General features: G+C 42.0%; 1 protein-coding gene across 1 annotated transcript in view; it reads right to left on the bottom strand.

Annotated features, from left to right (window-relative positions):
* Positions 1–242: 242 nt before the first annotated feature.
* Positions 243–25467, bottom strand: part of LOC131996875 (axoneme-associated protein mst101(2)-like) — a 35305-nt gene continuing 10080 nt past the window's right edge. The window contains exons 2-3 of the mRNA XM_059367052.1: positions 23795–25080; positions 243–478 (exon numbers count right to left, since the gene is read on the bottom strand). Coding sequence (XP_059223035.1) covers positions 243–478; positions 23795–25080 — 1522 coding nt within the window. The remainder of the gene's footprint in view (positions 479–23794; positions 25081–25467) is intronic.

Raw genomic sequence — 25467 nt, forward strand, 5'->3', positions numbered from 1 at the left:
TATAAGATACCGGAGTTCAGACTCCCATCCTTGGATGGGGTCACCCTGCGTCTGTCGAAAAAGGTGAAGTACATAGGCATAGTCCTCGAATGGAAACTGTAGTGGAAGAGGAACACCGAGGAAAAAAGATGTAAGGCACTGTGAGCTTCTTACTCCTGCAGGAGAATGTTCGGTAGGAAGTGGGGGGTAACACGCAAGATGATTTATTGGATGTATACGGCCATCGTGAGACCAGTACTGACCTATGGAGCACTGGTATAGTAGAATGCCGTAGAGAAGAGGACGCATGCGAGGGAGTTCGAGAAGGTCCAAAGACTGGCTTGAGCTGGTGTCACAGGGGCACTGAAGTCCGCACCGCAGGCAGGTCTGGCATATGTAGCCCATTGAGGCCTATATTCCAAACTGCACCGGCAGGGTTGCGCTTTGGCTGAGGGAGCTCGGCATACTGAAGGAGGATAGTTGCGGCCACAGTTCGATTCTGGGTGGTATGGATGCAGAGCTTAGATTGAGGAGGATCTCCGAATACCTGGCATCAGTGCCGACTGGAGTGAGGGCATGAATGGAGGGCAAATGCTGTACTTGATAAGGATTAGACCTCGATCTACACAGATGGCTTAAAGATGAAGTTAGTGAGTGGATTGGGGGTCTACTCTGATGCACTCAATATCAGTATGTCTCTGAGACTGCCGGACGAGTACACGGACTTTCAGGCAGAGGTCTGTGCCATTGAGGTGGCCGCAAGAGAAATTCTGTTAAGGGACTTACCGCCTTCGAAACTCCGAATTTATGTGGACAGTATGGGGGCGCTCAAGGTCTTAGGGTCGAGGATGGTGAGGTCGAGATGCGTGGCGGATTGTTTGGAGTACCTGGATAGACATGGGATGAGGAAATTCCAGGGAATAAGAAGGCAGACGAGTTCGCCAGTAGAAGTTCGTCTGCTCCGGGCGGACCAGTCATAGGTATTGTCTACGTGCCATTTGACGAGCTGCTGAACATAGTAAAGGGAATGGCCAGGGGTCATTGGTGTCGAGGATGGTTAGGTCGAGATGCGTGGCGGATTGTTTTTGGAGTACCTGGATAGGTTCCGGGCCCATGATGTGACGCTGACATGGGATGAGGAAATTCCAGGGAATAAGAAAGCGGACGAGTTCGCCAGAAGGGGTTCGTCTGCTCCGGGCGGACCAGTCATCGGTCTTGCCTACGTGCCATTTGACGAGCTGCTGAACACAGTAAAGGGAATGGCCAGGGGTCTTTGGTGTCGAGGATGGTGAGGTCGAGATGAGTGGCGGATTGTTTGGAGTACCTGGATAGGTTCCGGGCCCATGATGTGACGCTGACATGGGATGAGGAAATTCCAGGGAATAAGAAAGCGGACGAGTGCGCCAGGAGGGGTTTGTCTGCTCAGTCAGCGCAGCGCAGTCATCGGTATTGTCTACGTGCCATTTGACGAGCTGCTGAACACAGTAGAGGGAATGGCCAGGGGTCGTTGGTGGCGAGGTGGGACTCACGATGTGACGCTGACATGGGATGAGGGGATTCGATGGAATGAGAAGGCGGACGAGTGCGCCAGGAGGGGCTCGTCTGAGCCGGGGGTTCAGTCTTGCCAACGTGCCATTTGACAAGCTTTTGAACACAGTAGGGGGAATGGCCAGGGGACATAGGTGGCGAAGTGGGACTCGGTTGGTGGTTGCCCGAATGTAAAAGCACTGTGGCCGGTTATCGACTAGAAGAAGACGAGAGAGTTGCTGGCGTTCGATAAGAGGTCGATGAGTACCTTGTCAGGGATCATAAACGGACATTATGCCATAGGCCGCATGGCGGCGCGCATGGGAATACCGCACATAGACTATTGTAGGAGTTGCCTCGATGAGGATGAAAAGGAGGCTATTGAGCACTTGCTGTGTTCATGTTCGGGTCTGCAGGGAGGTAACTGAAGAGCAGTTTCTTCTGTAATCTGGATGAACTTGCGAACGTACCACTGGTAGGTCGCCTGTGATTTGTTGAAGGAACAGGATCGTTCCGATGGGGGGTGCCATCCGCGCTTACGTGGTCTGAGGTCTCACATCTTCTTTCTCTTCCCTTTCATTCTAGAGTTGCACAATGGGCCAGACTGGCCTCCGAGTGAACTAACTTTTGGTGGGCAATCCACTCAACCTAATCTAACCTAACCTAGAATGTGACATTTAAATTTTGTTTTCGATTTTTTTTCCTGACATTTTTTTTTATACCCACCACCACACATAATCTACTCCTTAATACCTCTCAAATGAGTCCAATATTGAAATTTTCGACCAATATGCCTATTTGCGGGGGTTTTGGTTCGGGGCGGCCCCCTAGGTATTGGGACCCAATTTTTTTTTTATTTAATTAATACTCTACTCCCGAGTACCTATCATTTTATTCCCATATTGCCCCGATCGGTCCACTTTTGCTTTTGGGTGATGCTTTGGTGTAAGGGGGAGGGTCCGCCCCCTTACGATATCAACAAATTCTGCAGCTTATTGCTCTCTCCAGACCTTGTTCGTAATCTACTCCCTAATACCTTTCATTTGAGTCCTATATTGCCCCGATTGGCCCACTTTTTCTTCCAAGTAGTGCTCTGGGATAAAGGGGAAGGGTCCACCCCTTTACGATATCAACAAATTCTTTAGCCTATAGCTCCTTCCAGACCATATTCGTAATCTACTCGCTAACACCTTTCATTTGAGTCCTATATTGTCATTATCGTCCAATAGGTCTATTTGCGGGGGTTTTGGTTCGGGGCGGTCCTCTAGTTACCTGGATTCAATGTTCAAACCAAACCACATTCACAATCTACTCCACTTTTACCTCTGGGTGGTGCCTTTGGATTAAGGGGACGTCCTCCCTTTATTGGGGTAAAGGGGAGGGTTCACCCCCTTACGATATCAACAAATTCTATAGTCTATTGCTCCTTCCAGACAATTTTGGTAATCTACACTCTAAAGCTTTTCATTTAAGTCCCATATTGTCCCGATTGGTTCACTTTTACTTTTGGGTGGTGCTTTGCGGTAAGGGGGAGGGTCCGCCCCCTTATGATATCAACAAATTTTATAGCCTATTGCTCCTTCCAGATCATATTCGTAATCCACGCGCTAATACCTTTCAATTGAGTCATTATCGTTCGATATGTCTATTTGAGGGAGTTTTGGGGTCGGGGCGGCCCCCTAGGTATCTGTATCCAATTTTTATTATCAAGTTAGTACTCAACTCTTGAATACCTTTCATTTGAATCCTATATTGTCCCGATTGATCAACTTTTATTTTTAGGCGGTGCTATTGGGGTAAGGGGGAGGGTCCGCCCCCCTTCCGATATCCAACACAATCTTTGAAAATTTCAAGAAAATCGGTTAAGCCGTTTCCGAGTCTGTTCGGAACAAACAAACAAAGAACAAGGAGACTGACAAACGGACAAAGAAACACATATTGAGTTTTATATATAGAAAATGCTATAAAATTTTAAATTTTTTTTCGAAATTTTAAAATTTGTTGAAAAAATTGCAGTAAAAATTTAAAAATATATATTTCCTTCTTTTGCTCAAGTCCTCATATTTCCCCCCTTGTGGTTTCCCCTTCAAATTTCTTTTCTTCTTTACATTTCAGATATTCTTTCATTCCGTTTGGAATCTCCTACACATTTGAAATATTTCTGCTCATTCACAAAATTTTCCCATATTTTGTGATTTTTTTTCCTCAAATGCCCTTGAGCAATGAATCCAATGAATTTTTTTTGCACTTGACTGAATTCATTTTCCGACATTCCAAACATCTTCTCCATAACATCGTAATTTCTAAGAATTTTTTTGTTTTTACTGCAAATTGAATGAAGACATAAATTTCAGTTAATTTTTGTCAATGGGAACTTAGGTAAGAGCCAAGTGTGAGAAAGAGAGCTGTTCTCTATGCATTGTATGGAAGGTTGAAACTTTAGTTTGAGCTTATTTGATTGTGTTTTTGTTGTTGTTATTTTTAAGCAAATTGAGATGTGTTGTATGTGTATTGGTTGATTATCCTCGTTATGAGTACAACAGGTGAATGATGTGGAAAAAAATCTTTGAGTGGGTAAGGGGAGGGAAAATTTGAAGTGTGTGTGTTTGTATATAAGACTGGAGCGAATTTATACTTTCGGTGATATAGGACAATAAATGCGCTTTTTATAGGCCTAAGACCCTAAATCGGCGGATCGGTCTATATGGCAGATATATTCAAATCTGGACCGATCTGGGCCAATTTGAAGAAGGATGTCGAAGGGCCTAACATAACTCATTGTCCCAAATTTCATCAAAATCAGATAATAAATGGAACTTTTATGGGCCTAAGACTTTAAATCGGCGGATCGGTCTATATGGTAGCTATATCCAAATCTGGACCGATCTGGGTCAAATTGAAGAAGGATGTCCAATTGCCTAACACAACTCACTGTCCCAAATTTCGGCGACATCGAACAATAAATGGGCATTTTTTGGGCCCAAAATCTTAAATCGTGAGATCGGTCTATATGGCAGCTATATCCAAATCTCGACCGATTTGAGCCAAATTACAGAAGGATGTCGAAGGGCCTAACACAACTCATTAACCCAAATTTCAGCAAAATTGGGTAATAAATGGGGCTTTTATGGGCCTAAGACACTAACTCGTGAGATCGGTCTATATGGCAACTATATCCAAATCTGGACCGATCTGGGCCATATTGAAGAAGGATGTCCAATTGCCTAACACAACTCACTATCCCATATTTCAGCATAATCGGATAATAAATGTGCCTTTTATGGGCCTAAGACCTTAAATCGGCGGATCGGTCTATATGGTAGCTATATCCAAATCTGGACTGATCTCGGCCATATTGAAGAAGGATGTCGAAGGACCTAAGACAACTCACTATTCCAAATTTCAGCAAAATCGGATAATAAATGTGGCTTTTATGGGCCCAAGATTCTAAATCGGAGGATCGGACTATATGGCAGCTATATCCAAATCTGGACCGATCTCGGCCACATTGAAGAAGGATGTCGAGGGGCTTAACACAACTCATTGTCCCAAATTTCAGCAAAATGGGATAATAAATGAGGCTTTTATTGGCCTAAGACCCTAAATCGGCGCATCGGTCTATATGGGGGCTATATCAAGATATAGTCCGTTGTAGCCCATCTTCGAACTTAACCTGCTTATGGACAAAAAAAGAATCTGTGCAAAGTTTCAGCTCAATATCTCTATTTTTGAAGACGGTAGCGTGATTTCAACAGACAGACGGACAGATGGACTGACATGGCTAGATCGTCTTGGATTCTTACGCTGATCAAGAATATATTTACTTTATAGGGTCGGAAATGGATATTTCGGTGTGTTCGGTGGTGGGTATAAAAATACCATTTCAATGCAAAATCCTAATTATAGTAAATTTATCAAATTTTAACAAAATCGCACATACCTACTATTCTCCTTTTTTTTATATTTATTTTTATTCGTCACACCCCATTATCTTCTCCTATAGATAAAAACGTAGATTTTTCCAAATACGCATTAATGTTTTGATTTAACATCTATCGGGGCGTTTAGTTGACTACTGCTTTGGCTGTACTTGGGTGTTTATGTTGGCAGTGGGTGGGTGAGTTTTAAATCACCCACAATCCACAATTTGACAATTGAAAGTGTAGTGGTGAGATTTACGCTGAATGAATAATATTTGATTTTCTATGGTGATTTAGTGTGTGTGTGTGTATGGGGGCATGAGTGTGGATATAAGAGAGTGTTTGTCGTGTAATTTATCTTAATCAATGGTGAGAACAAAACAATAATAAAGCCATATTAGTCATTCGGTTGGGAAAAAACAATTTGCACGAATACACCCAGAGAAAAATGTCTGTTGGAAAAAGTAGATGAAATGAGAAGTCACGAGTACAAGGCGATAAGTTGGTCCGGGTGAAACTTTTTAATATTCACCAACATGAATATACCGAGTATGTATGTAAAGGAGGATGGATAGACGGATGGGCGGACGGACCGACAGAAAGGTAACCAAAGCAGCAGGCAGACAGGTAGACAGAGAGATTACGATTCCCGAATTTGACTCCTAACAGCCCCCTTAGTTTCCATTCGATTTGGCTGAAACTTGTAACGGGGACTTCTGTGCTGACTTCCAATATCCATGACGAGTAAGTTCCGAATCGGTCAATAAACGGATATAGCCCTCATTCATACAAATCTAGCGATTAGAAGTTTTGAGCCATAACAAGTAAAAGCATGCTAAATTCGGCCAGGCCGAAACTAGGGCACTCACCACCATGGATTCTGATAAAAATTTATACAAAATAAATTTAATTGAAGGGCATAATTTTGTTCAACATACCAAACTTCTGTCAAACCACAAAAATTAAAGCCTCTAGGAACCGAACAAGGATGATGGAAAGACCGGTTTATATGGAAGCTATATCAGGTTATAGACCAATTTGGACCATATTTGGGACAGTTGTTGGAAGTCGTAACAGAACACCGAATGCTTAATTTCAACCAAATTGTACAAATATTGTTGCTTATAAGGACTCAGGAAGTCAAATCGGGAGATCGGTTTATATGGGAGCTATATCAGGTTCTTAACCGATTTGGATCGTACTTGGTACAGTTGTTGGAAGTCATAACAGAACATTATATACCAAATGTCAGCCGAATTGGACAAAAACTGTGGCTTCCATTGGCTCAATAAATCAAATCAGTAGATCGGTTTATATGGGAGCAATATCAGGTTCTTGACCGATTTGGACAGTACTTGGCACAGTTATTGGAGGTGCGGACCCTCCCCCCCCCCACGATACACCAAGCCTCAAAAAACACCAGATCTCGGAGATAAGTGCACCGATTTAAACGAAATTTGATATGCCACCTTATGGTACCCCAAAAACACGAAATTGGTATAACATTTTTGGAACCTGGGGGGACGCCCCATCCCAAAACCTCATCGGGACGGACATGTTTACAGATTGGGACAATATGGGTATCAAATGAAAGGCTTTTAAGAGTAGAGTACAAACTTGGTATACAATTCTCGCCCAAAGTATTCGGAGGGGTCCCCCACCCCCAACAAACCCCCAACAAGACTCTATTACCGCTTTGGGCAATATCGGTTTCCAATGAAAGGTATTTAAAAGTTATTCCTTGGTGTCTGAGGGGCATCCCCACCCCCCAAAACCCTACCGCACTGACATGTTTACCGATTGGTACAATATAGGTATCAAACGAATGGTAGTTAAAAGTAGAGTTCGAACTTGGTACACAAATTTCGCCTAAAGCTTTCGGGGGGTCCCCCACCTCCAAAAAAAAAAAACACCCAACGGGACTCTTTCACCGCTTTGGGCAATATGGGTATCAAATGAAAGGTATTTAAAAGTAGAGTACAAATCTGACATAAAAATTGTGTCTGAGGGGTCTCTCCACCTCCTAAAACCTCCCCGCACGGCATATTTACCAATTGAGACAATATGGATGTCGAATAAAAGTTGTTTGGAAGTTTCGTACACATCTGTTATAAGAATTTAATAACAGGTTTCTACGGGGCCTCTCCGACCCAAAAACCCCTTCAACGGGCACGAATGTCCAACGTCACAAAATGGGTATCAAATGAAAGGTCTTTGGGAGTTGACTACCAATCTGGTATACATATTTGGGCTAGAGTCTGGGACCGTCACACCCACTAAATACCCTTCAATAGGAAGTGTAGTTTGAGTGGAATAATATGTGAATCTAATGTTGATATACAGGATACAAAAATCTATGTCACGTCCAGCCGTCCTGCTGCTCAGCAGGACATATATATCGCGACAATAAAGACCTCAAATAAATTGTCTTTTGGGTTTTAGGGTCGGAGGGACCCACCCTTTCCTCCCAATAAAATTAACGCGAAACTGTCATGTAGGATGACGTAGAATATATTGTACTCAAATGAAAGGACGTGTCAGAGGGCAATCCCCCTCCCCTGTCCTACCAAAAAAAAAAAAAAAATATTAAAAATTACATATGAAGTTCGATCAGGAGAGAATAGAACAGAAATAAAAGGTCTTTGGTGGTAGAGTACACTTTTTTTTTATCAAATTGGGATAGATGCAGGAGGACCTGGGATTCTTTAACAATGTGGTATCCCAAGTGGTGGCTTTGAAACATGATTTTCGAATATGGATAACCAATACAAAAAAAATAATTTCTGTGGATCTGAACGAGACCCATAATCCTGAATATCTTGATCGCCACATTCAAAATGCTTGACATTATGGGGCTCAAATAAAACCGTGCTCTAGCAAGATGCTGGTATTGTTATCAGGGTCCGCCATCTAAACTCCTACTTTCAAACCCGCCATGTTTGCCTATTATGGCGTTTGGGGTGAAGGACGTCTCACCCCTTAAACTCCCCCTAAACCAATGGCAATTGGGGCTCACATAAAAGAAATTTGAGAATAGAGCACGATGCTGATATTTTTCAGGTTTTACTACGTGGGTGGCCGCCCCACCCTATATACCCCTCAAAGTGGACATATTTGTGGATTATGGCAAAAAGTTGAGCACCTTTTTTATGGTTTTTGGGAGTAGATTATGAATCTGATATCCGTTTTCGGGGCAAACCAAAACCAAGAGAATAAAGTAGATCAAACATCCAAACTTCAATGGGCGGACCCTGCCCTTATCCTATTTTCAAAAACGCCAGATTTCGGATATGGGTGGGGCGATTTAAGCGAAATTTAGTATGTTTATAAAAACTCAAAAACAGAAATTTGGTATCCTTTATTTAAGGTGGATATCCTGGGGAGTTGTCCGCCCAACCTCCAAAGCCCGCCACAAGGAAATATAGACCCATAATAATAAAATGAAAGATATTTCAGACTACCATGAAGCTGATATATCGGGGTCCATCTCACCCCCAAAAATACCCCCATACCGGACATATTTACCGACCATAGAAATATAAGGCTAATATGAAAGGTATATGGGAGTAGAGCACCAACATGATATCTACAATGGGGCGAAATATCTGAAAGGCCCAAACACCAAACAGAACTTATTGGGTTGCCCAAAAAGTAATTGCGGATTTTTTAAAAGAAAGTAAATGCATTTTTAATAAATAATAATAATAATAATAATAATAATAATAATAATTTAATAAACTTAGAATGAACTTTAATCAAATATAGTTTTTTTACAATTTTTTTCTAAAGCAAGCTAAAAGTAACAGCTGATAACTGAAAGAAGAAAGAATGCAATTACAGAGTCACAAGCTGCGAAAAAATTTTTCAACGCCGACTATATGAAAAATCCAATTAATTACTTTTTGGGCTACCCAATATTTCCTGATCGTGCCAGTATAAGCTTAGATAATATAAGAGAGTGAAAGAAGGCGTAGCGTAGCGGGCCCTGTCCAGCTAGTTTTGTATATACATCACCATGAATTTATATCTCATACAGATGAAGGGACACACAGGAAAATAGACGGACAGACACACTGACATAGAGACGGACGTATTGACGCTTGGGAAGACAACCATATACACAGGCAGCCGAAAAAATGGACGGATGCACATACGGTCAGACTAATACGACAGACTGGCAGTCACATAGACGGACAGACAGGCAGGCAGACACATGGACGGACAGACACGCAGGCAGATAGAAGGACAGACAGATATCGCTAAATAGCCCTAGAATCTTAGAAGGTCAAGTATATGATGTTATTTAAACGGTATTGCAATATGAGTATTTCCCCATTCTATGGTGGTGTCTACAAGAAAAAGTTTTTGAGTAAAATTCGCGGCGACCAGTTGTTAAAGTAGCACAGTTAATTAATGTTAAACCCACTTTTCCCACTAGCTTGTTTTTATTCCATCCACCATATTTTTTTTAATTTCGCAACAATTCATAAATATTTTCCTCCTTGATATCAGCAATCTTAGATGAAATAAATTAATTGTTCCAATTTACTCTAGCTAAATGTAGCGAATGCAATAAAAGCACAGATCTTTATGTTACGATAATATTTTCATAACGCATATGGGTAATTAAAAATGTCCAATCAAGTGGAAAAAAACTTCAACTTTTAGTTGTTGTTTATGCGGATATTGACTTTTGCTATGCTATGTTTATGAATGCTGGCAGGCAAAATGTGTGTCAGCTTTCATCAATTGAATTAAGTATAATTAATTTGTTTAGCACCATGGTGTTGCTTTTTTAGTTCAAATGGGTGCAGAGTATAAAGAAGAATTTTTATATCCAACACCATAGGGTAGAGGGACATTTGTATACCCTACACCACTACTGTGGTACAGGGTATTATAACTTAGTGAATTAGTTTGTAACACCCAAAAGGAAGAGAGATAGACCCATTGCTAAGTATAACGATCGACTCAGAATCACTTTCTGATTCGATTTAGCCATGTCCGTCTGTCTGTCTGCCCGTCCGTGTACAAACTACAGGTCGCAATTTTCATCCCATCGTATTCAACTTTGGTGTAGGCGTGTTTTTCGGCCTAGAGACCAAGCCTAATGAAATTGGAATAAATCGGTTCAGATCTGGATATAGCTCCCATATATATGTTCGTCCGATTTGCAGTAATACTGCAATAAAATGGTCATTTGTCAACCGATTCTGTCGAAATTCGGCAAGAAGGATTTTTTTATGACTCTTGATATTACTGATGAATTTCATAGAAATAGGTTCAGATTTGGATATAGCTCCCATATATATGTTCGTCCGATTTTCAGTAATAATGCAATAAAATGGTCATTTGACAACCGATTCTGTCGAAATTCGGCAGGAAGGATTTTTTTATGACTCTCAATATTACTGATGAATTTCATAGTAATCGGTTCAGATTTGGATATAGCTCCCATATATATGTTCGTCCGATTTGCAGTAATACAGCAGTAAAATGGTTATTTGTAGACCCATTCTCTTGAAATTTGGCAGAAAGGATTTTCTTATGACTCTCAATATTACTGATGAATTTCATAGAAATCGGTTTAGATTTGGATATAGCTCCCATATATATGTTCGTCCGATTTGCAGTAATACTGCAATACAATTGTCATTTGTTAACCGATTCTCTCGAAATTTGGCAGAAAGGATTTTTTTTATGGCTCTCGATATTAAAAGTGAATATTATAGAAATTGGGTTCAAATTTGGATATAGCTCCCATATATATGTTCGTCCGATTAGCAGTAATACTGCAATGAAATGGTAATTTGTTAACCGATTCTCTCGAAATTTTGCAGGAAGGATTTCCTTATGACTCCCAATATAACTGGTGAATTTCATAGAAATCGGTTCAGGTTTGGATAGAGCTCCCATATATATGTTCGTCCGATTTGCAGTAATACAGCAATAAAATGGTCATTAGTTAACCGATTCTCTCGAAATTTGACGGGAAGGATTTTCTTATGTTTTTCGATATTAAAAGTGAATATTATAGAAATCGGTTTGGATTTGGATATAGCTCCCATATATACGTTCGTCCGATTTGCAGTAATACAGCAATAAAATGGTCATTAGTTAACCGATTCTCTCGAAATTTGGCAAGAAGGATTTTCTTATGTTTCTCGATATTAAAAGTGAATATTATAGAAATCGGTTCGGATTTGGATATAGCTCCCATATATATGTTCGTCCGATTTGCAGTAATACAGCTATAAAATGGTCATTTGTCAACCGATTCCCTCGAAATTTGGCAGGAAGGATTTTCTTATGACTCCTAATATAACTGGTGAATTTCATAGAAATCGGTTCAGATTTGGATATAGCTCCCATATATATGTTCGTCCGATTTGCAGTAATACTGCAATAAAATTGTCATTTGTCTACCGATTCTCTTGAAATTTGGTAGAAAGGATTTTCTTATGACTCTCAATATTACTGATGAATTTCATAGAAATCGGTTTAGATTTGGATATAGCTCCCATATATATGTTCGTCCGATTTGCAGTAATACTGCAATACAATTGTCATTTGTTAACCGATTGTCTCGAAATTTGGCAGAAAGGATTTTTTTTATGGCTCTCGATATTAAAAGTGAATATTATAGAAATTGGGTTCAAATTTGGATATAGCTCCCATATATATGTTCGTCCGATTAGCAGTAATACTGCAATGAAATGGTCATTAGTTAACCGATTCTCTCGAAATTTTGTAGGAAGGATTTCCTCTTGACTCTCAATATTACTGGTGAATTTCATGAAATCGGTTCAGATTTAGCTTTAGCTCACAGAAATATATATCGCCCGATTTTCACCCCAAGAGCCACTGCAAGCGCATTTATTGACTAATCTTGCCAAAATTTTGCAAAACGCTTTCCTCAACGACTACCACATTGTCTGAGGAGTTGGCTCGAAATCGGTTCAGATTTAGCTATAGCTCCCATATATATGTTCCTCCGATTTTGAGAAATATTGCAAAAAAGTACTCATTTGTTATCCGATTCTGTCGAAATTTGGCAGTTAGGATTTTCCTATGACTCTCGATATTACTGGTGAATTTCATAGAAATCGGCCCAGATTTAGATATAGCTGTCATATATGTATATCGCCAGATTTTCACCCCAAGACCCACTGCAAGCGCATTGTTTGACCAATATTGCCAAAATTGTGCACAACGCTTTCCTCGACGACTACCACATTATCTGAGAAGTTTGCTCGGAATCGGTTCAGATTTAGATATAGCTCCCATATATACGTTCGTCAGGGTTTGGGTAATTTGCCATAATGTTGTCATTTGTCAACCGCAGTTGTTACAGTTTGAACATATTTGCTCGTCGAGGTCCATCAAAATTGGTACAGAATTGGATATGGGTACCACATTGTACTTATAGGGTAGGTGCTCAATTTCAGCCAAATCGGACCAAAATTGCTGCTTGCATGGGTTCAAGAAGTCAATTTGGGAGATCGGTTTATATGGGAGTCATATCAGGTTATAGACCGATTCAGACCGTACTTAAGACAGTTGTTGGAAGTCATAACGGAACACTGTATGCAAAATTTCAGCCAAATCGGAAAAACATTGCGGCCTCCAGTGGCTCAAGAAGTCAAATCGGGAGATCGGTTTATATGGGAGTTAAGCGTGTTAGGCCCACAAAAGCCACATTTATTATCCGATTTTGATGAAATTCGGGGCAGTGAATTGTGTAAGGCCCATCAACATCCTTCGTTAATTTGGCTCAGATCGGTCCAGATTTGGATATAGCTGCCATATAGATCGATCCTCCGATTTATGGTGTAAGACCCATAATAGCCACATTTATTATCCGATTTTGCTGAAATTTGGGACAGTGAGATGTGTTAGGCCCTTTGACATATTTCTTTAATTTGGTCCAGATCGGTTCAAATTTGGATATAGCTGCCATATAGACCGATTTCTTGATTTATTGTTTAAGGCCCATAAAATGCTCATTTATTGCCCGATGTCCCCGAAATTTGGAACAGTGAGTTAAGTTAAGCTCCTTGACATACTTCTGCAATATCGCACAGATCGGTCCAGATTTGGATATAGCTGCCATATAGACCGATATCTAGGTTTTATATTTTGTTTGGCCATAAAAGACGCATTTATTGTCCGATGTCGCTGAAATTTGAGACAGTGAGTTTGGTTCGGCTCTTCGACGTCCTTCTTCAATTTTGCCCAGATCGGTCCAGATTTGAATATAGCTGCCATATAGACCGATCTCTGGATTTAAGATTTAGGGCCCATAAAAGAGGCATTTATTGTCCGAATTCGCCGAAATTTGGGACAGTGCTTAGTGTTACGCTCTTCAACATGTTTTTGCAACTTGGCCCAAATCGGTCCAGATTTGGATATAGCTGCCATGTAGACCGATATCTCGATTTAAAGTCTTGGCCCCATAAAAGGCGCATTTATAATCCGATTTCACTGAAATTTGACACAGTGACTTTTGTTCGGCTTTTCGACATTCGTGTCGTATATAGTTCAGATCGGTATGAGGTATATGAGTATAAGGTATGAAATTTTCACCGAATTTTGATGAAAGGTGGTTTACATATATACCCGAGGTGGTGGGTATCCAAAGTTCGGCCAGGCCGAACTTAACGCCTTTTTACTTGTTTTACACTTTTTTTGTAAAACAAGCTAAAAGTAACAGCTGATAACTGACAGAAGAAAGAATGCAATTACCGAGTCACAAGCTGTGAAAAAATTTGTCAACGCCGACTATATCAAAAATCCGCAATTACTTTTTGGGCAACCCAATATTGCGAGGTGTTACAAACGGAATGATTAGATTGGTATACCCCCATCCTATGGTGGTGGGTATACAAATCCTTTATGCGCTTGCAACCCTTCTGAAAATGCTTTCTTAGAATTTTATGCATATCAATAAACCATATCTCAACCAATTTCTTTTTCATTGTCTCTATCTGACATATCATGAAAAAGGGGTGTCTTCCATAATCATAATAATTCCCCAATCTCAGCAGCAGTTCATCCCCCAAAATTCTATCGCTATTTTCAATATTCTGCATAGCCGTAAGTAAATGATTTCAAATCTTTGCATGGAATTTTATGGAATTTCCAATAAATTGTATATCACAGCAGTTTTGGTTACAGCTTAATTAATTTTTATACATAGCCATTGGCTAACTACAATGCAGTGCAAATTCAGTGGAGCAGAGTTCATGGTCAATTTTAATCAACATAAAATCGATTTTAATATTTATGCAAATATATGGGGGGAGGGGCAGCAAAACAATAAACAAGCTTGGGATGCCATAAAATTTAGTTAGGTTACCGCCAGCGGTTATTATTTGTGTGGTAAGAACCAGTCAATCCTAAATTGGAAATAACAGGGAGGAGGGAAAAGGGTGAATAAATATTGGGAGGAAGTATAAGAGATTTTTGCTATAAAGGAGAGAGTAAAATGCAAGTAAAAATTTGCGTTAGCTTGTATGCAAATTCAACACAGCAAATCAGCAAATGAAGAAGGCTTTAGGGAGTTCATAAAGTCAAATTGGGGTACTGATTAATAGAGGAGGTCAACGTAGCGCTGAGATGCCCCTTATCATTGAAATTAAAAACTTGAAATGAACAGCATTCATTCATAAGTGAGAAGTTTGCCTCTGTTCCTTAATGGAATGTTTATGGGCGAATTTGCAATTTTGACCGCTACTTTAAGAGAGTTAACTCCAATTTTAACGAAACCCATTTTTGGCTTAACGTTATGGGTCAGGTGAAAATCCACATGTGTTTCACGAATCAACACTTTATCCACAAAAAAATAACTTTTAGGTGGGGTTTGCACTTCGTCGGCGTCATTGGGCCATACTTCTTCGTCGACAATGCCTATCGTCACATTACTGTGAAAGGACAATACTACCGCATCATGCTCACTGATTACTTGTGGCCTGAATTGCAAGATATGGAACTGGCCACAAGTTCCACAAGCCACACAGCACACGTTACAATCGATTTATTGAAGAGTAAGTGTGTTGAGCGTATTACCACTAGAAATGGCCCAGACGATTGGCCGCCTCGTTCCTGCGATTTGAGGCCTCTAGACTATTTTCTTTGGGGTTAAGTCAAGTCATTGGTCTATGCCAACAATCCGACGACGTTGAAAGTGCTCAGAGCTAACATTGCGTGGAAAGTAGCGAGAGTTTCGGCGGAAATTTACGGCCGAGTCTTCGAAATAGGGTTCAACATATTGACAGATGCATACGTGCACGCGTGAAAATCCACATGTGTTTCACGAATCAACACTTTATTCACAAAAAATAACTTTTAGGTGGGGTTTGGCAATGCCAATCGTCAGGTTATCCTGAATGGTTAACGCTACCACTGATTATTTTTGGTTTGAATTGCAAGATATGGAACTGGACGACATATGGTTTCAACAGGACAGTGCCACAAGCCACACAGCACACGTGACAATCGATTTATTGAAGAGTAAGTGTGTTGAGCGTGTTACCACTAGAAGTGGCCCAGACGATTGACCGTCTCGTTCCTGCGATTTGAGGCCTCTAGACTAATTCCTTTGGGGTTAAGTCAAGCCATTGGTCTATGCCAATAATCCGACGACGTTGAAAGTGCTCAGAGCTAACATTGCGTGGAAAGTAGCGAGAGTTTCGGCGGAAATTTACGGCCGAGTCTTCGAAATAGGGTTCAACATATTGACAGATGCATACGTGCACGCGTGAAAATCCACATGTGTTTCACGAATCAACACTTTATCCACAAAAAATAACTTTTAGGTGGGGTTTGCATGCCGGCGTCGTCATTGGACCATACTTCTTTTTCGGCAATGCCAATCGTCAGGTTATCCTGAATGGTTAACGCTACCACTGATTATTTTTGGTCTGAATTGCAAGATATGGAACTGGACGACATATGGTTTCAACAGGACAGTGCCACAAGCCACACAGCACACGTGGCAATCGATTTATTAAAGAGTAAGTGTGTTGAGCGTGTTACCACTTGAAATAGCCCAGACGATTGGCCGCCTTGTTCCTGTGATTTGAGGCCTCTAGACTATTTTCTTTGGGGTTAAGTCAAGTCATTGGAAATAGCGAGAGTTTCGGCGGAAATTTACGGCCGAGTCTTCGAAATAGGGTTCAACGTATTGACAGATCTATACGTGCACGCTGTGGCCATATGAACGAAATCGAGTTCCATTCATAAATGTTTTTATAATAAATATTTTGAAATATTTCAAATGGTTTGCGTTTCATTTGCGTTCCAGTAAAAGCGTGCTAAGTTCGGCCAGGCCGAATTTTGGGAACACACCACCACGGATTCTGCTAAAAATTTATACAAAATTTAGTTCAAGGGCATTTTATTCTACATACCACACTTCTGACAAACCCGCAAATATTAAAGCTTCTAGGAACCGAACAAGGATGATCGAGAGACCGCTTTATATGGGAGCTTTATCAGGTTATAGACTGATTTGAACCGTACTTGGCACAGTTGTTGGAAATCGCAACAGAACACCGCATGCAAAATTTTTGCCAAATCGGACAAAAATTGCGGCTTGCAAGGGCTCAAGAAGTCAAATCGAAAGATGATGAAGATTTGATTTGAACCGTACTTGGCACAATTGTTGGAAGTCATAACGAAGCACACCGTGCAAAATTTCGGCCACATCGGATAATAATTGTGGCTCCCAGGGGCTCAATATATCAAATAGAAAGATCGGTGTATATGGGGGCTATATATAAATCTGAACCGATATGGCCCATTTGTAATCTCCAACGATCTACATCAATATGAAGTCTCTGGGTAAAATTTCAATTGGCTCGCCTTTTTCGACTGCTATTGTGATTTCGACAGACGGAAGAAATAATGGCTCGATGTGGTCCAAATGGCCCTATACCTTAAATCACAAGATGGGTCTATATATGGCAGCCTTATCGAAATATAGACCGATGTGGACTATACCGGGCACGGATGTCGACGGGACTAGAACAGCTCATTAAGCCAAATTTCAGTAATATCGGGTAATGAATGTGATTCTTATGGCCCCAAGACCTTAAATTGGGAGATTGGCCTATAGGGCAGCTATATCCTAATTTAGTCCAATCTGAAGCATATTCGCTATCGATGTCGAGGGCCCTAAGACAATTCACTGTGACCATTTTCAGCGAAATTCGTAATAAATGCCCCTTCCATGGGTCTTAGATCTAAAATCGGGACATTGGTCTCTATGGAGGCTATATTCATATATTGTCCTATCTGAGCATTATTCGGAGACAACAAATCAGGTTATAAATAAGGATTCTATGGGCTATAGATCTTAGACTGGTAGATCGGTCTGTATGGGGGCTATATGAAGATATTCTCAAATCAGACCATATCAGATACAGATGTCGAGGGTTCTAAGACAACACTGTGTCAAATTTCAGCGAAATCGGATAATAAATGGGGCATCTATGGGCCTTAGATTTCAAATCAAAAGATCTGTCACTGTGCCAAATTTCAACAAAATAGGTTAATAAATGAGGTTTCTATGGGCCTTAGACTTAAAATCGGAAGATCGGTCTATATGAGGGCTATATGACGATACAGTCCGATCTGGACCATACTCAATACGGATGTCAAGGGTCCTAAGACAACTCACTGTGACAATTTTCAGCGAAATTGGGCAATAAATGCAGCTTCTAAGGTTCCGTTTCCAAAATCGCGAAATTGGTCTTTGTGTATATATCAACCATGAGATCGCTCTATATAGGGGCTATATCGAGATATTGTCAGATCTAGACCATATTCGACAAAGATGTCGATGGTCCTAAGGTAATTTACTGTGACAAATTTCAGCGAAATCAGTTGATAAACGCGAATTCTATGGACCTTAAATATTAAATCAGGAAATCGGCCTACATAAGGGCTATATCAAAATATTGTCCCATCTGGACCATATTCGATAGAAATATCAAAGATTCTAACACAACTCACTGTGCCTAATTTCAGAGATATTGGATTATAAATGCGGCTTATCTGGGTCCTACAGCTTAAATCGGAAGATCGGACTATATGGGGGCTATATGAAGATACCGTCCGATCTGTCCCATACTCGATACGGATGTCGGGAATTTAAAAACAATTTCATGTGCAAAAGTTTCAGCAAAATCGGGTAATAAATGCTGCTTTTATGGATTTTAGAGCTGTAATCGAAAGATCGGCCAATATTGGGACTATCTCCATATAAACTCCGATCTGAATCATATTCTATACATGCGTCGAGCGTCTTATGTTAATTCACTCTGTCATATTTCGATGAAATCGGGTAATAAATACGGTATCCATTGGTCTTGGAGAAGACCACCGTGGCACAGAGATTAGCAGGTCCGCCTATTACGCCGAATATCTGGGTTCAAATCCCGGCCTGAAAAATTTTCAGCGTTGGTTATCCCCTTACTAATGCTGGCTACATTTGTGAGGTTTCCTACCATGTTAAAACTTCTCTACCAAGAGTAGAGAAAAGAGGAAGCCCCGGCATAAAAGAGGAAGCCCCTAATCATTGAGCTTAAACATTAATCGGACTGCACTCATTGATATGAGAGAAGTATCCCCTGTTCCTCCGTCGAATGCACACCAGTGACAACCTCTTCTGGCGCCACGTTGTCCGTTGGAGAATTTCCCGGGAAATGTGTAATCAACGAGTAGTTCTAGTGTTCCCCCATCAGATATTGCCCGTACATTCTCTGTCTTCTGAATATACCCCACCGTTCTAGGTCTCAAGGACAGAATCTTCCTTAGTCTAGAGGCCCCATATGTATCCTCCACCGAGATGCAGAATTCTATCCAGGTTTTGTTCTGGCTAAGACTTCTTTATTTCAAGGCTGGCTACTACCGAATCTTCAGTGCTTAGCGGCAGAAGGAGAAAAACATTTAGACTACTCTTAGCAAGAATACAGGCGCTGTATCTCCCATTCCTCGAATTCTTAGTCCACGAACCATTCCTTCACACACCCATGGTTCCTGCCATGTATAGGCAAGCCAGCCAGCAGTGAGTCTTATTTATTTCAAGGCTGGCTGATACTGAATCTTCAGTGCTTTGCGACGGAAGAAGAAAAACATTTAGACTACTCTTTGCAAGAATAGAGGTTCAGTGGCTCCTATTCTCTGTACCCTTGGAAAGTTAAAATCCCGGAATTTTTAGTCCATGAAACATTCCTTCACACATCCATGGTTCCTGGATAAAAACCACCTCACATGCACCTGCCATCAAGGGGACCTTTAGTGCCGCCGAGGGCGGCCTTACAATGGTGGAGAGTTATCTACAGAAACCGTACCATGGTCAGGATTCAGAACTTCCACCACTGTTGTGTTAGTTTGCCTTGTATTCCGATTCCGCTAGGAGTTCATTCTCACAAGATTCGTTAGATCTTGTCATGATGAAATTCCGTATGCATCCAGGGGCAGGTGGGAAAGTTGCGTTTCCCTCGTCTACTGTTTCCGCCAAGAGTTCATCCTCACAAAATTCGTTAGATCTTGTCAAGATGAGCTTCCGTACGCATCCAGGGGCAGGTGAGAGAGTAGTAGAACCACACTTTCTCAGGACACTGAACACTTGCGGTGTGGACGATTCCTCCTTAGCTTCGTTTGCTTCATTAGCTGCTGCTGTCGAAGTACTTTTGGAGTGCCATCCTGGCCGCGCTGGCCTTCACTTTGAGCCCAGTCCAACCGGATGATCCACCCACACTTATTGGGTCCCATTTTGATGCCTTCCCCTCCTGTTTCGATTGTGGCTGGGGAATTTTCAGTCTCTTGCAATTCGCCAGACTTCAGCAATTTGGTCGATAGTTCCTCAGGCAAATGTTCAGCAACAACTGCTGAGTTGTCTCCTGATTTCCCAAACCACACCGCTTCTAAAGACCTTCAGTTGCAACTTGTTGAATCCGTAGGATGCAACCCCCTCAGACTTATTGAGATCTACGAGACAGCTGGAGTTTAGTACGAATACTGCATGTCTTCGGTCACCATCAACCTCATCGAATTTTTATACCCTCCACCATAAGATGGGGGGTATACTAATTTCGTCATTCTGTTTTTAACTACTCGAAATATTTGTCTGAGACCCCATAAAGTATATATATTCTTGATCGTCGCGACATTTTATGTCGATCTAGCCATGTCCGTCCGTCCGTCCGTCCGTCCGTCCGTCCGTCCGTCTGTCTGTCGAAAGCACGCTAACTTTCGAAGGAGTAAAGCTAGCAGCTTGAAATTTTGTACAAATACTTCTTATTAGTGTAGGTCGGTTGGTATTGCAAATGGGCCATATCGGTTCATGTTTTGATATAGCTGTCATATAAACCGATCTTGGGTCTTGACTTCTTGAGCCTCTAGCGTGCGCAATTCTTGTCCGATCAGAATGAAATTTTGCACGACGTGTTTTGTTATGATATCCAACACCAGTGCCAAGTATGGTTCAAATCGGTTTATAACCTGATATACCTGCCATATAAACCGATCTTGGGTCTTGACTTCTTGAGCCTCTAGAGTGCGCAATTCTTATCCGATTAAAATAAAATTTAGCACGACGTGTTTTGTTGTTATATCCAACAACTGTGCTAAGTATGGTTCAAATCGGTCCATAACCTGATATAGCTGCCATATAAACCGATCTTGGGTCTTGACTTCTTGAGCCTCTAGAGGGCGCAATTCTTATCCGATTAGAATGGAATTTCGCACGACTTGTTTTGTTTTGTTTCGATACCCAACAACTGTGCCCAGTATGGTTCAAATCGGTCATTAACCTGATATATCTGCCATATAAACCGATCTTGGGTCTTGACTTCTTGAGCCTCTAGAGGGCACAATTCTTATTTGATTTGAATGAATTTTTGCACGAAGTATTTCGTTATGATATCCAACAACTGTGCCAAGTATAATTGAAATCGGCCCATAACCTGATATTGCTGTCATATAAACAGATCTGGGGATTTGACTTCTTGAGCTTCTAGAGGGCGCAATTCCTATCCGATTTGGCTAAAATTTTGCATGACGTATTTTATTTTTACTTTCAACAACTGTGTCAAATAAGGTTCAAATCGGTTCATAACCTGATACAGCTGCCATATAAACCGATCTGGGATCTTGACTTCTTGACCCCTAGAGGTCGCAATTATTATCAGATATGCCTGAAATTTTGTACGATGGATCCTCTCATGACCATCAACAAACGTGTTTATAATGGTCTGAATCGATCTATAGCCCGATACAGATCCCATATAAATCGTTCTCTCTATTTTACTTTGTGAGCCCCAATGGTCCGAACCGGACCATATCTTGATATCGTTTTAATAGCAGAGCAACTCTTTTCTTATATCCTTTTTTGCCTAAGAAGAAATGCCGGGAAAAGAACTCGACAAATGCGATCCATGGTGGAGGGTATATAAGATTCGGCCCGGCCGAACTTAGCACGCTTTTACTTGTTTAATCTTCCAATCGGTTGTTGAAAGATTGGGATTACATTCCCTTAGTCTTCCAAGTACGGATTCAGGATTTGAGTTAAACCTTGGTATCCAAGCGTGTGCCATTTGTCGAGAAGGAATATCTTCCTTCTTAACCAGGTCCAGTGCTGCGCCTGGGCAGATCACACCAGACATTGGTAGATCATCTTAGATTTTTGCACTGGTGAAAAATATATTTGGATAGTTTAAGGTGTTACAAAAGGATTGACAAAACACAATGGGTTGCCCAAAAAGTAATTGCGGATTTTTTAAAAGAAAGTAAATGCATTTTTAATAAAACTTAGAATGAACTTTAATCAAATATACTTTTTTACACTTTTTTTCTAAAGCAAGCTAAAAGTAACAGCTGATAACTGACAGAAGAAAGAATACAATTACAGAGTCACAAGCTGTGAAAAAATTTGTCAACGCCGACTATATGAAAAATCCGCAATTACTTTTTGGGCAACCCAATATATACCTCCATTCTTCGGTGGTCATGTGGTGTCATGTAGAAGAAGTTCACAGCAAATGTATTGCCCAAAAAGTAATTGCGGATTTTTGAAAAGAAAGTAAATGCATTTTTAATAAAAATTAGAATGAATTTTAATCAAATATACTTTTTTTACACTTTTTTTCTAAAGCAAGCTAAAAGTAACAGCTGATAACTGACAGAAGAAATAATGCAATTACAGAGTCACAAGCTGTGAAAAAATTTGTCAACACCGACTATATGAAAAATCCGCAATTACTTTTTGGGCAACGCAATGTAATTTTTAAGATTTCACTACCAGTTACGGATTGCATGGCTTGGAATATGACAAATAAAATTCCTAGTAATAAAATCATGTTTCTCTTTTAGGAATGGTTGGTTATGGCGAACTCTATCTCAGTTGTTGAACCGTTTTGTTTTAGATTTTGAAAGCAACTGCCACATAGTGTTTGAAAATCCTCAGTGAACGGTTAGGTAATTTTTAATCATGGCTATGCCAATTTTAACAACTTTTTAACAGCTTTGAGAGTAAATGTGAAATAATTTAAATTCCCTGGTAAAAATATTAAATTTGCAATAAATCTCTGATACCTCAATTTTGAGAGCAGCCTAAGAACAATTCGCATGAAGTTATAAATTTCATTGTTTTAGCTTTCAATTGAAGGTTATTGGGGAAAGAGAATTTCACCATATTTACACTAATTACTCAGCTGATTACTTTGTATACGATTTACCTTAGGATTGGGGTATATTATTTTCGTCAATCCGTTTGTAACAAGTCATCGTCATGGCATTGAAAGTCTTAATTTTTGTACGTCCGTCCTTCTATAAGGTGGACCTACCTCCTTTTGTCTGAACTTTTGGTCCATCTTTTTTTCCGTCTGTCCTTCGACTGATGCTTCCGTCCGTCTTTCTTTTAATCTAACATTCCATCAGTTCCTGTATTCTGTTGTTCGTGTGTTCTTCCATCCATGTGTTCTGCCACCGATCAATCTTTATCTGGTTTTGTCTCTCCTTACGTCCGGTTTTTCCTTCGTTCGGCTTTCCTTCCTTACGTCCGTCTTTCTTTCCACTGATGCTTCCATCTTACACTGATGCTACCGTCCGTCTTTCTTTCAGTCCATCATTCCATCAGTTCCTGTTTTCTTTTGTTCGTGTGTTCGTCCGTCCATGTGTTCTGCCGCCCGACAATATTTCCCTGGATTCATCTCTCCTTACGTCCGGTTTTTCCTTCGTTGGGTTTTCCTTCCTTACGTCCGTCTTTCTTTCAGATCTTCTTTTCTTATGTACGTCCTTGTTTCAGCTTTTTCTTCCTTCCATGTTTACTTCGGCCCATCAGTATTTCCTTCAGTCTTTACTTTTATACGCCGCTTCCTCTTCCTCCGCCACTTCCTCTTCCTCCGCCGCTTCCTCCGCCGCTTCCTCCGCCGCTTCCTCCGCCGCTTCCTCCGCCGCTTCCTCCGCCGCTTCCTCCGCCGCTTCCTCCGCCGCTTCCTCCGCCGCTTCCTCCGCCGCTTCCTCCGCCGCTTCCTCCGCCGCTTCCTCCGCCGCTTCCTCCGCCGCTTCCTCCGCCGCTTCCTCCGCCGCTTCCTCCGCCGCTTCCTCCGCCGCTTTCTCCACCGCTTTCTCCGCCGATTTCTCCGCCTCTTTCTCCGGCGCTTTCTCCCTCCGCCTCTTTCTCCGCCACTTTCTCCTCCGGCGCTTTCTCCGGCGCTTTCTCCCTCCGCCTCTTTCTCCGCCGCTTTCTCCGCCGCTTTCTCCGCCGCTTTCTCCGCCGCTTTCTCCGCCGCTTTCTCCGCCGCTTTCTTCGCCGCTTTCTCCGGCGCTTTCTCCCTCCGGCGCTTTCTCCACCGCTTTCTCCGCCGCTTTCTCCGCCTCTTTCTCCGCCACTTTCTCCAGCGCTTTCTCCGGCGCTTTCTCCGGCGCTTTCTCCGTCGCTTTCTCCGGCGCTTTCTCCGGCGCTTTCTCCGGCGCTTTCTCCTCCGCTTTCTCCGCCGCTTTCTCCGCCGCTTTCTCCACCGCTTTCTCCACCGCTTTCTCCGCCGCTTTCTCCGCCGCTTTCTCCGCCGCTTTCTCCACCGCTTTCTCCACCGCTTTCTCCACCGCTTTCTCCGCCGCTTTCTCCGCCACTTTCTCCAGCGCTTTCTCCAGCGCTTTCTCCGTCGCTTTCTCCGTCGCTTTCTCCGTCGCTTTCTCCGGCGCTTTCTCCGGCGCTTTCTCCGCCGCTTTCTCCTCCGCTTTCTCCGCCGCTTTCTCCGCCGCTTTCTCCACCGCTTTCTCCACCGCTTTCTCCGCCGCTTTCTCCGCCGCTTTCTCCGCCGCTTTCTCCGCCGCTTTCTCCGCCGCTTTCTCCACCGCTTTCTCCACCGCTTTCTCCGCCGCTTTCTCCGCCGCTTTCTCCGCCGCTTTCTCCGCCGCTTTCTCCGCCGCTTTCTCCGCCGCTTTCTCCGCCGCTTTCTCCGCCGCTTTCTCCGCCGCTTTCCCGCTAATTTCTCCGGCGCTTTCTTCGGCGCTTTCTCCGGGGCTTTCTTCGGCGCTTTCTCCGGCGCTTTCTCCGGCGCTTTCTCCGGCGCTTTCTCCGGAGCTTTCTCCGGCGCTTTCTCCGGCGCTTTCTCCAGCGCTTTCTCCGGCGCTTTCTCCGGCGCTTTCCCCGGCGCTTTCTCCGCCGCTTTCTCCAACCTTCTTTCTTTCTGTACATCTGTCTACCCTTCCGTCCGTCTTTTATTCCATCCGTCTTTCCTTCGGTACATCTATATTTTGGTCCGTCCTTCCTTCCGTCCATCTTCCTTCCACCCATCTTCATTTCTGTCCATGTTTCCTTAAGTCAATGTTTACTTGGGGCTATCCTACCTTCCGTTCGTCCAACTTTCCGTTCATCCTACCTTCTGTTCGTCCTACCTTCCGTTCATCCTACCTTCCGTTCGTTCTACCCTCCATTCGTCCTACCCTCCGTCCGTCTTCCTTCCATTAGTATTTTCTTCAGTCTGTCTACCCTTCCGTCCATCTTTTGTTCCATTTTTCTTTCTTTCGG

This window comes from Stomoxys calcitrans, chromosome 4 (genome assembly GCF_963082655.1).
Source record: "Stomoxys calcitrans chromosome 4, idStoCalc2.1, whole genome shotgun sequence".
Lineage (NCBI taxonomy): Eukaryota > Metazoa > Arthropoda > Insecta > Diptera > Muscidae > Stomoxys > Stomoxys calcitrans.